The sequence below is a fragment of the Trachypithecus francoisi genome, unplaced genomic scaffold, assembly GCF_009764315.1.
Source record: "Trachypithecus francoisi isolate TF-2019V2 unplaced genomic scaffold, Tfra_2.0 Lachesis_group5, whole genome shotgun sequence".
NCBI lineage: Eukaryota > Metazoa > Chordata > Mammalia > Primates > Cercopithecidae > Trachypithecus > Trachypithecus francoisi.
In genome coordinates this window covers 18,920,735-18,933,940 of record NW_022681470.1, presented here as the reverse complement: position 1 = coordinate 18,933,940, position 13,206 = coordinate 18,920,735, and the positions used below count along the sequence as shown (strand labels likewise).

At 43.9% G+C, this 13,206-nt stretch overlaps 2 protein-coding genes across 10 annotated transcripts in view; one reads left to right on the top strand and one right to left on the bottom strand.

Annotated features, from left to right (window-relative positions):
• The window catches only part of TAF5L (TATA-box binding protein associated factor 5 like), a 32,436-nt gene extending 22,837 nt beyond the window's left edge, over nucleotides 1–9,599 (bottom strand). For 2 of the 4 annotated variants that reach the window (XM_033200220.1, XM_033200223.1), the window contains exon 1: nucleotides 9,367–9,599. The gene's annotated coding sequence lies outside the window, so the exon portion shown is untranslated. Of the gene's footprint in view, nucleotides 1–9,080; nucleotides 9,214–9,366 lie in introns of those variants that run through there. The other 2 variants (XM_033200221.1, XM_033200222.1) reach the window with 2 other exon arrangements.
• Nucleotides 9,600–9,635: 36 nt separating this feature from the next.
• Nucleotides 9,636–13,206, top strand: part of URB2 (URB2 ribosome biogenesis homolog) — a 43,755-nt gene continuing 40,184 nt past the window's right edge. For 5 of the 6 annotated variants that reach the window (XR_004434412.1, XM_033200218.1, XM_033200219.1 and 2 more), the window contains exons 1-2: nucleotides 9,636–9,816; nucleotides 11,070–11,208. Coding sequence is in view for 5 of the 6 variants with exons in the window: in XM_033200218.1 (XP_033056109.1) it covers nucleotides 11,083–11,208 (126 nt within the window). In the remaining variant the exon portion in view is untranslated. Of the gene's footprint in view, nucleotides 9,817–11,038; nucleotides 11,209–13,206 lie in introns of all 6 variants that reach the window. The other variant, XM_033200216.1, reaches the window with a different exon arrangement.

Below are 13,206 nucleotides of genomic sequence, written 5' to 3'. Positions count from 1 at the left end.
TGTGAGCCACCATGCCTGCCCTTCCATTCTTTTTTAAGATGTAAAATTCCACCTTTTCCAGAAATCTATTTATTATTTTTATTTTTTTAGTAGAGAAGAGGTTTTGCTATGTTGCCCAGGGTGGTCTCAAACTCCTGGGCTTAAGCAATTCTCCTGCCTTGGTCTCCCAAATTGTTGGGATTACAGGCATGAGCTACCATGCCTGGTCTTATTTTTCTTTAAACATAAAAAAAAGATTTGTATCTAATTTTCGTCCAACTGCAGTTTCTTTTAGTGTGTGGTGAATAACCAAACAAATGTTTTGCCTAGTGACTGTAGCTAACACACTGTCCCAATACCATTTGCAAGTAATTATTTCCTTCTAAACTGATTTGTGGGAGCCCTTTAAAAATAATACTCTGAAGACCCACTTTTCAGTTTCCTAAAAGTCATACAACACAGCAAACTGTGAAGGCTAGAGACACAATCACAAATATATATACATACAAATATAAAATGTCAGGACATTATATATATATATATATTAAACTATATGCATAGAAAGATTACATTATCCATGCATTTTATTTCTAGATTGCCAAAGAGTTCAAAATATTTGTTACAAAGAAGGGGTACTAGGTCTGTTATTGTTAAAAAGAAGGGACACTGTGGTTGTGAAGCAGTGACATAATGAAACACAATAATAAATTTCCAAATACTGAACTCTCTTCTCACTATGAAATTCACCTTGCTTGTGTATGGTGTGTTATTCTCTCACTGTATTGATGACTTGGGTTACTTTTTAATTAAGTTGTTTTTTTAAATTGCTAATCCAGGGATTCTGATACTTCTGAGAGTGGGGGCCACATTCTCTGTGGCCACTGATCAGCACTGCTCTACCGGTGATCCTCCAACCTGCCTAGACATAAGAATCCCGTGAGTGCGTGGACATGTCTGAATAATTCCAGCCCTGCAGATTCTGGTTCAGGGTTATATTCAGATGAAAAAAGTTAAATGCACACAGAGGCTGTGACAGTACTGTCCTTTCCCATGTGGCCCAAAGTCAAGACGAGTCAATCCAACCAGTGCCTCTTCCCATTACTTGCTAAAGCTGCTTTTCACCTAACTTCAAGAGCTCCTAGTCTGTGGACTTTCCCAAGCCAGCCCAATTCCCTACTCTAGCCGAGACTGAAATCTTCCCGACTTCTACACTGCCGATCTTTTGCTGACTTGGGAATGCATGCACGTATCGATGTACGTCCTTGAGCATTCTAGGCAGATGGGCCTGGATCTCTCAGATCACCTCTGACAGGAAAAACTCTTGCGTGTGAAAGACACACGCATGACTGATGGGGAGAACAGACTCTGTGATGACACAGTGTCCTCAAGGTGAGACAATATACCTTTATGTCTGAGGAGGAAGGGAAAAGATGTGAAGTTATGAAAGAGTAAACAGAATGGAGTAAGAATGAATGATAGTCAACACTGACCATATTTAAGATTGCTAGAAGCTAGTTTGTAAAACTGATTCTAACAAATGTGTTTAAATTAGCTGCCCCAAATAGCAGTTTCTCTGAGTCCAAACTACCATATATGATAAGGGCACTTCCCTGAGTGGGGGTGGTGAGCCAACTGTAGGGCCATGGATCTTAAATGCAGGAATTCTGGCAGTGACTCTCTTGCATAACCATGCTGAACTCAAATACCAGAGAACGACCCAATCAACTTAGCTGGGTTTTATTCCAATGTACCTATATTTCAAGTGACATGGATAATTAATGAACCTGAGATAACTCAGTCCCCTCCACCCAGATTGATTTCCAGAGTTCTAATATCCAAAAGAAAAAAACTCTCCTTAAACTAGACCCAAGTCTCCGGAGAGACTCATACGTGAGACGAACAGTGCAATTTCGTTACCTGCCTAGCTTTTCCTGTAATTATAAAATCTTTCAAACTGAAATTGGATTTAGATATAATTATACTCTTTGTTACCATTTCAGAATTTCTCATAATTTTCAATTTATATAAAATACCTAACTTTCAGAGGTAAAAACAGATGTCAAATACTCTGCTCTTCATATCACATTGTTAGTATTTCTGGAAACCAAAATGAGGATTTTGACACAATGTATATCTATTCTCATATATCAACAGTTGCCAGATACTTCAACCAAGTTGCTATATAAAATCCCACACGATCATTTCAATGTAACAACTATGCAGGGAAAACCACAGCCACACTTAGCATTCAACTACAGAAATAAGGGAAGGTGGAGATACATGGAACCCAGGCATTCTCTTAAGATGCTGTCAGTGTGGAACTCTAGTCTGGTCAATCCCTTCAGTGGTTACACGCTGCATCCTATCCCTCCACTCCCACCCCCTTAGGCTCTAACGTACACAGATGGTAGAGGAGTGCTGGGAGGCACCCTCACCCACCACGTCACAGGTTAAAGTACTACACAGTTCCATGAAATGCCAAAAGAGTACCACCTGGCTCCCCCATCCCTCCCCCTGCCCCAGGAAGGTGGCAGTTTTGAGTCGGGGTGAGTTCAAGATAAATTCAGGCAAACTCACTACACAATCCTCAAATCAGCTCTTCAACTGAGACTTCTGACTGTTGGCCTTTTTTGAGTAATTGTACTTTTTTCCCAATGGTAAATTTATGCTTATAACAGATGAAAAAAATTATTTTTGCATTTTTTGTAAAGTATCTACTAGGTAACTTATTAGTTCTCTTCACTCACAGCAACTAAATGGTTGTAATATCTATCAAAAGATCAGTCTAAGTTGGACCTAAAACCCTAGCTTTGCATTAATCATCATGATAAAGTATATTCAACTAGCTTTGTGAAAATATAAATCATAACTGAAAAATAAATGAGCCATAGTACTTTCCGTTTCAGTCACACCTCATATAATTTAAAAATTATGATAGCCTTTCATACTCAATTTTTGCTCAGACTGACAGAAATACACTTGAATTAGAAGCTGTGTTTTTTCCCAGGGTGTCCTAAGAAATAAAATGGCACATGGATAAGGCCGTAGCTGGGCTCAGGATGCAGTGAAGAATCTGGCGTTTTGGTGGGCATGGCAGCAGTGGTAGAAAGTAGGTGGAAATCACGAAATCCAGCAAACAGATGTCATGAGAAATAGATTTTCTCCAACATCAGCTGGGACCTCCATGATGTTCCAGAAGTCTTGTTTCATCAACTACTTACCCTACAGCCTTCCACCTACGCTATGCTAAACCTTCACCAGTCTCCTCACCCAGCCAGCTGACCCTGCTTCTGACCTCAGCAGGCTACTGAGACTTAGGATTCCTTAACTCTTGTCTGATCTAACCGGTCACTTTCCAGCACCACCCTTCATGATCTCTCAGCTGGACGTGATGCTGCTGAACTCACCTCCTACTTGAAACTCCCTTGGTCCCTCCCACTGCAAGCCTCGCTTGTGGCTCTGCCCTCCCAGTCCTGTCTGCCACTGCTTCTTCACATTCCCTGCTTCACCACACCACTATGCAAGACTTACAGTCAAATCACCTTCCTGAACTCAGTCAATTAACAGATATTTCCACCTGCAATACCTCTACCTTCTCCCGGTTTTCTTAGTCGGCTTAATGGTGCCATTACCCACCATTAAAGCAAAAACAAAAGAAAACCAAATCCCCAAAAAGCCAGCCATGATGGTAAGATTCTGTTCTCTCTCTCCCTTACTCCGAAGAGGCCACCAACTCCTATTCTAAATGGGAATTCTCTCTCAACTTAAAAAAAAAATGTGGCTAGTGCAACTCAACCATTTCTGCTGCCCTATCTTGACTGTTTGCTATTTGACAGCACAAATTGCTTCTCTCTCTCTCTCTTTAGAGGAGTGGTCTGGCTATATTGCCCAGGCTGATCTCCAACTCCTGGGCTCATGATCCTCCCAGCTCAGCCTCCCAAGTAGCTAGGATTACAGGTGTATGCCACTATGCCCGATTCTACAAATCATTTCTCGACTGGACTATTCCAACATTCTTCCACCTTTAGGCCCTCATCATGTGGTCCTTTGAAAAGCAGCCAAAGTACATGACAAATCTAATGACATTACACCCAAGCCTAAATTACCGTCGCCCTCAGGCAGGTTGTCCCCTCTTGCCATCACTCTTCCTCAGTTCCCCTCAACAGACGGAGAGTTCCCTGAGGACAGGGCTTATCTTTGAAGCTCATCTTAAAAATAAAGTGAGTGCTATCTAGCTTCTTGGAATTCTTGAGAGTTTATTTTAAGCTCACGATCTTCTTGAATTTCTACTTTAATACTGTTTTACAGCATAGAAAAATTGCTTCTATACAGATCTTATTAACGTGGAAGAGTGTGGCACAATCTACAGAATGACTCTCTACACTACTTACTATGCTTGACTACATAAAGAAAACTTTCACGAATGCTTTACTTGCAAACACCACTGCAGACAGAAATAGGCTGTCCTGTTCTCAAAATAAGGGGTAGCATGTTTTCCTATGTTTATCACTGTTCCTGAAACTGAATTCAAATGCAGTACATGAGGATTTGGAGATGCTTCCTTAAAACATTTATATGTCTGTGCGTCTCCAAGTGGATGGAATGATCTTCAATTTTTCATTTCAGAGCAGTACTGTCCAAGAGGATTTTTGGCAAATGACGGAAGTGTTCTAAGTCTGCACTGTTCACCACAGTAGTCACTAGCCACACAGGGCGATTGGGCAACGAAAATATGACTAGTGCAACTAAGGAACTGAATTGTTTTAATTAATTTTAATTTAAGTAGTCATATGTGGCCAACGATTACTGTATTGGACAACAGAGTTCTACAGCATGACATTACCTGGCGAAACTAATGCATCAGCATCTTAGCTTAAAAAAGTTAATTCACAAAGTTTTGCATAACACTTCTGCTTACTAATGACAAAGTCTCCAAAAGTTAGTATTTTGTTTTAAAAACACAGCTACCTTTTGTTATTGCCAAACATTGTAAAGTTATTAAATATCCATTCACCTTGTTACACCTTACTGGGGGGCTATCTTCTTGGACTACTAAACAATTATAAATGGAAGTATTTTATAGTGTTTTCTAAACACTGACAACATACATCATTCTTCAAATCTTCTTCAAATTAAAAAATAAGGAAAAAGACAATTTGCTTCAGCAGAGAAACAGCAGCAGCTAATTTCTTTCTGTAAAATGTCCCACTAAAAGGTAAGCCCAAACCTATGACCATGTTTCCTTTGCAATAAGAAAATTAAAAAGAACACTTCTTAGTCAACTTTAATTTACAAAAAGAGAAAAGCTGAGGGTTATAGATGAAAATCAAATGTCTATAATCTCTATCAATGTACACATATCTAAAATATATAAGGCAATATATGAATTCACTAAACAAATTCTCTCCAGCTATTCATGAATATCTTAAACACCAGTGTGTGTGATGAATTAAGTCACTATGAATCATCAAATTCCATTTCCAGAGCATTTTACCTTTCCCATCTACTAAATCAGTTACAATAAAGCACTTCTTAAATCCATATGCTCTTGCTGGAAATCTCAACCCAAGCCATCAATGCCTGTTCAGGTGAGCAGAACGTCTTTTCATTCGCCATCATATATGTACACACACACATATATATGTGTGTGTGTATATATATGTGCACGCACGCACACACGCTTTTTTTTTTTTTTTGCGATCTGGAAAAATTATGTGTGGCATTTAACACTTGCACTTTGTGATACTCCCCACCCCTATCAGGAATAATGACCTAATCTTTCCTATTTTTTGGTTTCACTTATTTGGTAAGATTGCATAAATATCCCAAACAGCACCTTGTTGTTCAAAATAGACTGAGAAAGAGTACCCTGTAACAGGGGAGCCCCAAACATGAGACTTTTGGGGGGAAAACCTTGCTTGTGATCAAACATATACAATATATACTTGAAGATAATTTTTAAGAGGGAAGGCTGCCTGGTTTCTTCATGCCTTCTGTAAGTGCTGTCTAAGCTTTGAGATTTGGAATAAAATGCCCAACTCTACTGCCATTTTCCTTTTGAAATCACAGGCAGATAGGGAACATCCAAGACTTTTTTAATTTTAATAAAAAATAAAAGTAAAATAAAAGTCTTTTTATTTTGAAATAAGGTCTCGCTCTGTCACCCAGGCTGGAGTGCAGTGGCACAATCATGGCTCACTGCAGCCTTGACTGAGCTCAAGGATCTTCCTGAGTCAGCCTCCTCAGTAGCTGGGGCCACAGGCATGCACACCATTGCACCTGGTTAGTTAAGAAAAAAAAAATTTTTTTTTTTTTGTAGAGATGGGGTCTCACTATGTTGCCCAGGCTGGTTTCAAACTCCTGTGCTCAAGTGATCCTCCCAAAGTGATGGGATTATAGGCATGAGCCACCACACCTGGCCCTACTTTCAACATAATACTATACTACTATAGGCACAATCTTTCCAAGGAGCTAATCTAATGTTATCTCTGCTAAGCTTAAAAACATTTATTGCCGTCAGGTGCGGTGGCTTGAGCCTGTAATCTCAGCACTTTGGGAGGCCGAGGCGGGTGGATCACCTGAGGTCAGGAGTTCGAGACCACCAGTCAACATGGTGAAACCCCATCTCTACTAATACAAAAATTAGCCAGGCATGGGGGTGTGTGCCTGTAGTCCCAGCTACTGGGGAGGCTGAGGCAGGAGAATCGCTTGAACCCGGGAGGTGGAGGTTGCAGTGAGCCAAGATCATGCCAATGCACCCCAGCCTGGGCGACAAGAGTGAAACTCCATCTCAAAAAACAAAACAAAATACTTTCAAATGCCTCCACTAGTGTGAAGGATAGAAAAACTGAGTGTCTACTGTGTCATTTCCAGGTTACTCCAATCTGCCTTTGTTTACCTCACTGGACCAATCCTTGGTTCTTCTTACTCTACTGGTGGGTCACTCTCCACCTTCTCCCCTCAGGGGCCCTCGAGTAGTTGGAGGCACTGCCACACTGGCACTGCAACCTGGTTTGACCAAATCCCACCCACACTTCGCAGCTCAGCTGAGTCATCTCTTCCTCCCAAAAGCTTCCTGGATCACAGTCCCTTCCACATTCGGACCCAGGGAACAAATCTGTATCATAGAACTCAAGCCTACTCTTGTCTGTTTCACACACTACCACTGTGAATACTTAACACTGAGCATACCCGGCGCTAAGACACGTCGGGCACTTAAAATTAAGTGCTTTACACAGATCGCCTTCTTTAAACTCACAACAAACCTGAGGTAGGTAACATTCTTCAGATGGGAAAGCTGAGGCCCAACGAAGTTACACAGTGCCAGGATGGGAACTCAGGCCATCTGGCTGAAGGGTCTGAGCTCTTACCTTCTATAGCATCTTGCTGCTCAAAGGATTCTATATATGACCAGGGGCTTCCTGAGAGAGTACAACAGTGAATGCTTACTAGATGCTTGCTGAGAGAATGATCAGAACACTTACTGCCTGAGAAGCCACCAGTCACATAGAAAATAGGCTGGAAACTTGACTTCTAGTACTGTCCATTGAGCAATGCTGGTTTAACAGATGATCCCTAGAGTGTCCTTCCAGCAAAACAAATTAGCAAAAACAAAATCCCCTTTCTTTCCCCAGAAATGTCCTTCACAGGTGCTGATATATTGCTTGCAAAGCCAAAAACCAGTCACTGAGTAGTTAAGTGAGGCCTTTACCTAGTTTCACAGTGACAGAAGCTCACATAAGCCTCACATTTAGAGGCAGGAGCAACAAAACTATTCCAAGATACACTAATCTAATCTGTTGATGACAAAGAAAAATACTCAAAACAACCCCATCTTTTAATTTTCTAGCTTAAAACTGATTTTTAAGGCAGGAAGGATTTACGATTCATTAAAAAATTAGCATGTATTCCATTTAATGCAAAAAACTTAGGACTACAGGGAACCTAGAAGGTATCTGGCAAAAAGGAAATCATAATAGCTAACATTTAGCCATTTTCATATACATCATTCTTTTTCTGGGTACCTTTAAAAAGGTCGTTTTTTGGGAGGCTGAGGCGGGAGGATTGCTTGAGCCCAGACCTGGGCAACATAGAGACACCCTGTCTCTTTAAAAAAAAAAATTCCACGTTTAAGTTATTCCTTATCATTGCATTTTATAGATGAGGAAACTACAGTTCAGAGAGGTTACGCAGATGGCTACATGGTTTCCATTCTAGGTCTACTGTCACCAAGCTCTATCCACTACATTATGCTGTTCCAAAGTTTAAAGATGTGGCCAGATGCATTTAACCTATTAAGCACAAAACTCCCTTTCCTACTCCCACTTCCAAGTAGAGCTGTGATCAGGAACTGGGGAACAGCCTCCGTGTCCTCTCTTACATCCCCAACTCAGGTGTTGGCACACTTGAATCGCCTAATGTAAGACATGCTCCGCCCTTACTGTTCCTCTCAGCACAGCTCCCACCTGCTTGTTAGCAGGAGTCACCATTCCGAGATTGCAATCTGCAAGGTCAGTTTAGGTAGAGTAATTTAAGACAGACACCGCACGGGACTGGCACTCACCTTCTGATCCCAGAACCACAAAGACTGCGAGATCCGCATTACAACGACTTTCACAACTGATGGGAGAACTGCATGTAGCGTTCCTGCACTCCACTTCCGCTAAGTCTAAAATGACACCACTGTTTCTAACCATCCACTCACTTCGGACCAACGCCTTATCGAATACATTTTCAAAAGCCTGGCAGCTTCGCGAGCTGGATGGTGAACCCGTCCCACGCCATGGGCGCACCAACCTTACCTTGCTGTCATGAGGCTAAGAGCCCCGAGAGACACTTTGCAGGTCGGCACTCTCCTGCAGCAGCTAGTCTAACTCTGGCTCCCCCGTGTCACATGCGGAGATCGACTCCACACCCACCCACGCACGATCACCATGTGCAAAGTTGAATCCCGACTTCGCCGCAAAGACATTTCCTTTTCCCCTACGTGCAAAGGAGCTGTGGAGCCGTGCTCCCTGCCTGGCTGTCGGGAACTGGGATACCTTCCCCGCGGGCGCCCGCCACCTCCTCCCCGAGCCCGGCATCCAACCCGCAGGACCCACCCCTGCGCAGGAACGCGACGCCCGTCCAGGTGTAGCCGCCGACTGCAGGCCACGCCGCCGGCCGCAGCCCGCGACTCGGGAGGCCGAGGGCGGAGGCGCGGCCGCCGCGCCCGCGCAGAGCCGCTCACCGCCCCCCGCCCCGCCTCCCGCGCCCCACCCCCACCGCCCGCCGGCGGGAGCCAAGGCGCGCCCAGCCGAGGCCCCACCGCCCCGGCCCCCGCCCGCCCGCGCGCGCGCGCGCCTCGCGACCCTCCCGGCCCTCCCCGCCCGTGCGCCCGGCACTCACTGAACATCCCAGGCGGCTCCGGCTCCCCCCGCCGCCGCCGCCTCCGGGATCGGGTTGCTTCCGCCTCCGTCGTCTCTGCCGCAGGGTCTCGCTCCTATGGTCGGCTCAGCTGGGCCCCCGCGCCCCGCGCCCCGCCGCCCCCGCCGCCGCTCTGGGCGGCCGCTCCATGACTGACTGACACGGAGCGGGCCGCGGGCTGGGCCGCTCGGGCCTCCAACGCGCAACCGTCTCCTCCAATGGGCGAGGCGCCTCGGCGCTCGGCTGGCGACGCCTGGCGTGCGTGCCGCCCCTCCCCGCTGCGCCGCCGGCGTCGGGCGGAAGGAGCGCGGGGCCCGGTCCCACGTGGTGGGGCTGCGGGACCGGGACAGCAGCCGCCGCCGCCGCCGCCGTCCTCCGCCGTCTGCCCGGAGCTGTCTCGAGGTCAGCCCCCTACCGGGCCCGGGTCCCGAGGTGAGTCCCCACCCGCGGTGAGCCCCTACCTGCGGCCAGGTTCCGATGTGAGTCCCCCACCCGGGGCTGGTCCTGAGGAGAGCTCCCCACCTGAGGCCGGGCCCGGGATGGGGGTACCCCAACCCTGCCCACTTCGGGTGCCACCAGCAGACTCTGGGCGAGAGCCGACTGGGCACGCTCCATTCGCGAAGGCAAACTCCCTCCTGGCATCTAGCTGCTCTCCCCTGGTTCTTGTTGCTTGGTCTCTTTCTGCTGGGCAGGGAGTGCTGGCAGGGCTGTGCTGTCCGCCCTGGACTTCGCATTGCCCGGTAAGGGCGGTTGCAGGCCCGGAGAGCCGAACTCTGGCGGAGCTGGGGAGAGCATCTCGGTTGTCTTTGTAGCCAGTTCAGCAAACACCTGTTATGCACTTTGTAGCTGTCGCGGTGGCGGTATGGTATTGAACTTAGAAGTCAGGCATCGTTGAATTCGTTTTGAACATTTTGACAAAATAGGAAAACTAACAGCACTTGATGGTTCTTGTCCTCTGCAGTAGAGTGAAGGATAATTTAATTTCTAAAATGAAAACGTCTTAACGTTCCTTTTCTCTATAACTTTTAGGAAACTCAGCCAAGTTTACCCAGTTTTATAGTAACTGTAGGTGTTTGGTATGTTTGCTGTCCCCGAGACTTCACGGTTTTTTGTTTTCTATTTTTAATCTTTTCCTTGTGCAAGTATCTCTTGTATCTTTTTTGAAGTGTGTATGTGCGTTGTAAATTTATACATGACTGAATAAAAGTCTTAGCGGAAGGTTACTGTTGCAGCTGAAATAACAGTATTCCTTTGGGGATTTCTTTTTCACTTGGAGACATATTACTTTCTCCAGATATTGCTTATGTATCTTTTCCTCTTTCAATTTGAAACCATGTATGAATGACTCTTTCCACAAGTAATGTAAACAATGATATTGGCCTTGTTGAATTCCTGCACACTCAACCTTTGTGGAAGTGATGTTTGATCACAGCTGGAATACATATAGTCCATCTTCTGTGTGTGCAGTCCATCTTTTTCTTGCTTTTGTCTGAACTTTCCCCAGAAAATTCATGGAGTCAAGCATCTTGTATGTAGATTTACCCCGACAAATCTGTTGATTCATTAAAAACTTTTAAAAGAATACATATTAGGTAAATGATAAGATGCAATATTGTTGGCTTTCTGGTGCCTCCTCAGTCTGACCTTGTTATAGTATTTTTTTTCCCATTGTTTTTAAATTGTAGATAAAGCCTAGCCATGGCTGCTGTTTATTCTGGCATTTCCCTAAAGCTTAAAAGCAAGACAACCTCCTGGGAAGATAAACTAAAACTAGCTCACTTTGCTTGGATTTCTCACCAGTGCTTTCTTCCAAATAAAGAACAAGTAAGTTTAATGTGAATTTCATATTTTTACAGTCTGTCAAGATAATTATCACTTGTATAATTTGGATATTGACAATTGGTTAAAATAAAAAAATAGAGAAAAAGTTGGGGAGGGAACTTTGTTGGAAGTTAAATGTAATGACAATGAAAAAAGTCATTACATCAGTCAGGTACTTCATTAATACATTTTTTTTTTTCTGTTAAAAAACCTCATTTAGGTCGGGGGCAGTGGCGCATGCCTGTAATCTCTATTTTGAGAGGCCAAAGCAGGAAGATCGCTTGAGGCCAGGAGTTCTAGACCAGACTGGACAACATAATAAGATCCCATCTCTTAAAAAAATATATATAAATATATATGTATATAAATTAGTCAGACATGGTAGCATCTGCCTGTAGTCCCCACTACTTGGGAGGCTGAGGTGGGAGCATCCCTTAAGCCCATAGTTTGAGCTATGACTGTGCCACTTTCACTCCCAGCCTGGGCGATAGAGCAAGACCTTGTCTCTTTAAAATAAATAAATGAACCCACCGAATTTAGCATTTCTTTTGTTTGGAGACATCATATTACAAGTTAAGTATATGCATTAATGAACACATTGGTAATTAAGTTACAGAAGTTAGGTTCTAAAAGTCCATTGATAGCTGCATTTGCTTATAAATCCAAAGTGATGTTTCATAATCGGTTGGTGGTGCTTTGTTAAAAATCCTCACGATTGGATAAATTGAAGGTTGGGAAGTAGAGAAATGTTAGTATTTGTATAAAGTCATTTTAGAAATAGGCTAGGTACCAAGAAAGGCATTGCATTTTGTTAGAATTTCTCAGGCTTTTTAGGCTAAAAAATAGTTGGCATGATAAACACCAGGATGACAAGCTCATGAAATTGGATTAATACACATCCAGTTCCTGTTGTCAAAGAAGACAGCACAGAATGCGTCCAAGGTGGATGATGTGTAAAGTGATGATGAGGTGTGGTGCGGAGAGCAGTGGTCATATCCAGTGCCTTCTACACCTGGCTGCACGTGGGAGTCATCTTGGCAGCATGGCCATCACCTGGCAAGTCTGCATGTGGGAGTCATCTTGGCAGCATGGCCATCACCTGGCAAGTCTGCCCAGGGTGAAACAAAGGGGAGGCTCTAGCAGCCAATTGGATCGAAGTTTCTGCCGTTGTTATACTGAGAGATTTTATTCCTTCTGGCATTTGTCACTGTTCATACTGTTACTGACAGTTCTGGAATCATGAGCTGAGGCCTCACCACCTTTCTTCAATGTTTTGTGAATAAGGAAACATGACACAGTAATGGAACCTGTATAGGCACAGTCCTCCTTTTCATAAAACACTTGTGTGATTTCATATCAACTGTGTCTGTCTCCCGGATGACGTATAATATTAATAATATTACAGGTTAAGCTGCAGGCAATGTGGGGGAAGCCAGGACACAAATCCCAGACTTTCTACTCTTACTTGCTTTTTTACTTTGTGTGTCTGATACATTCTGTGGTCATTCTGAGCAGTCTTTGTGTTTCTAACTTTTAAAACTTAGTTGCATATCTCAGAGATACAGCAGGCTTGGTTCCACATCACCAAAATAGATCACAATATTGTGAGTCACACAAAGTTTTTTGTTTCCTAGTGCATATAAAATTTGTTTATACTGTACTGTAGTTTATTAAGAATGCAATAGCAGTATGCCTAAAAAATGTACATACCTTAATTTAAAAATATTGCCCCAAAATGCTACTAGTTATTGGTTATCTGAGCCTTCAGGGAGTCATCATCCTGGAGGGTCTTGCCTTAATGTTGATGATCTGGGTGGTGATTGCTGAAGGTTAGGGTGACCGGCAACTTCTAAAATAAGACAACAATGAGGTTTGCTGCATTGATGGAGCTTATCCTTTCATGAAAGACACAGCATTTTACCCACAGTGGAACTTCTTTCTAAATTGGACTTCTTCTCAAAACCTGCCACTGCTTTATCAACTAAGTTTAAGTTCTATTCT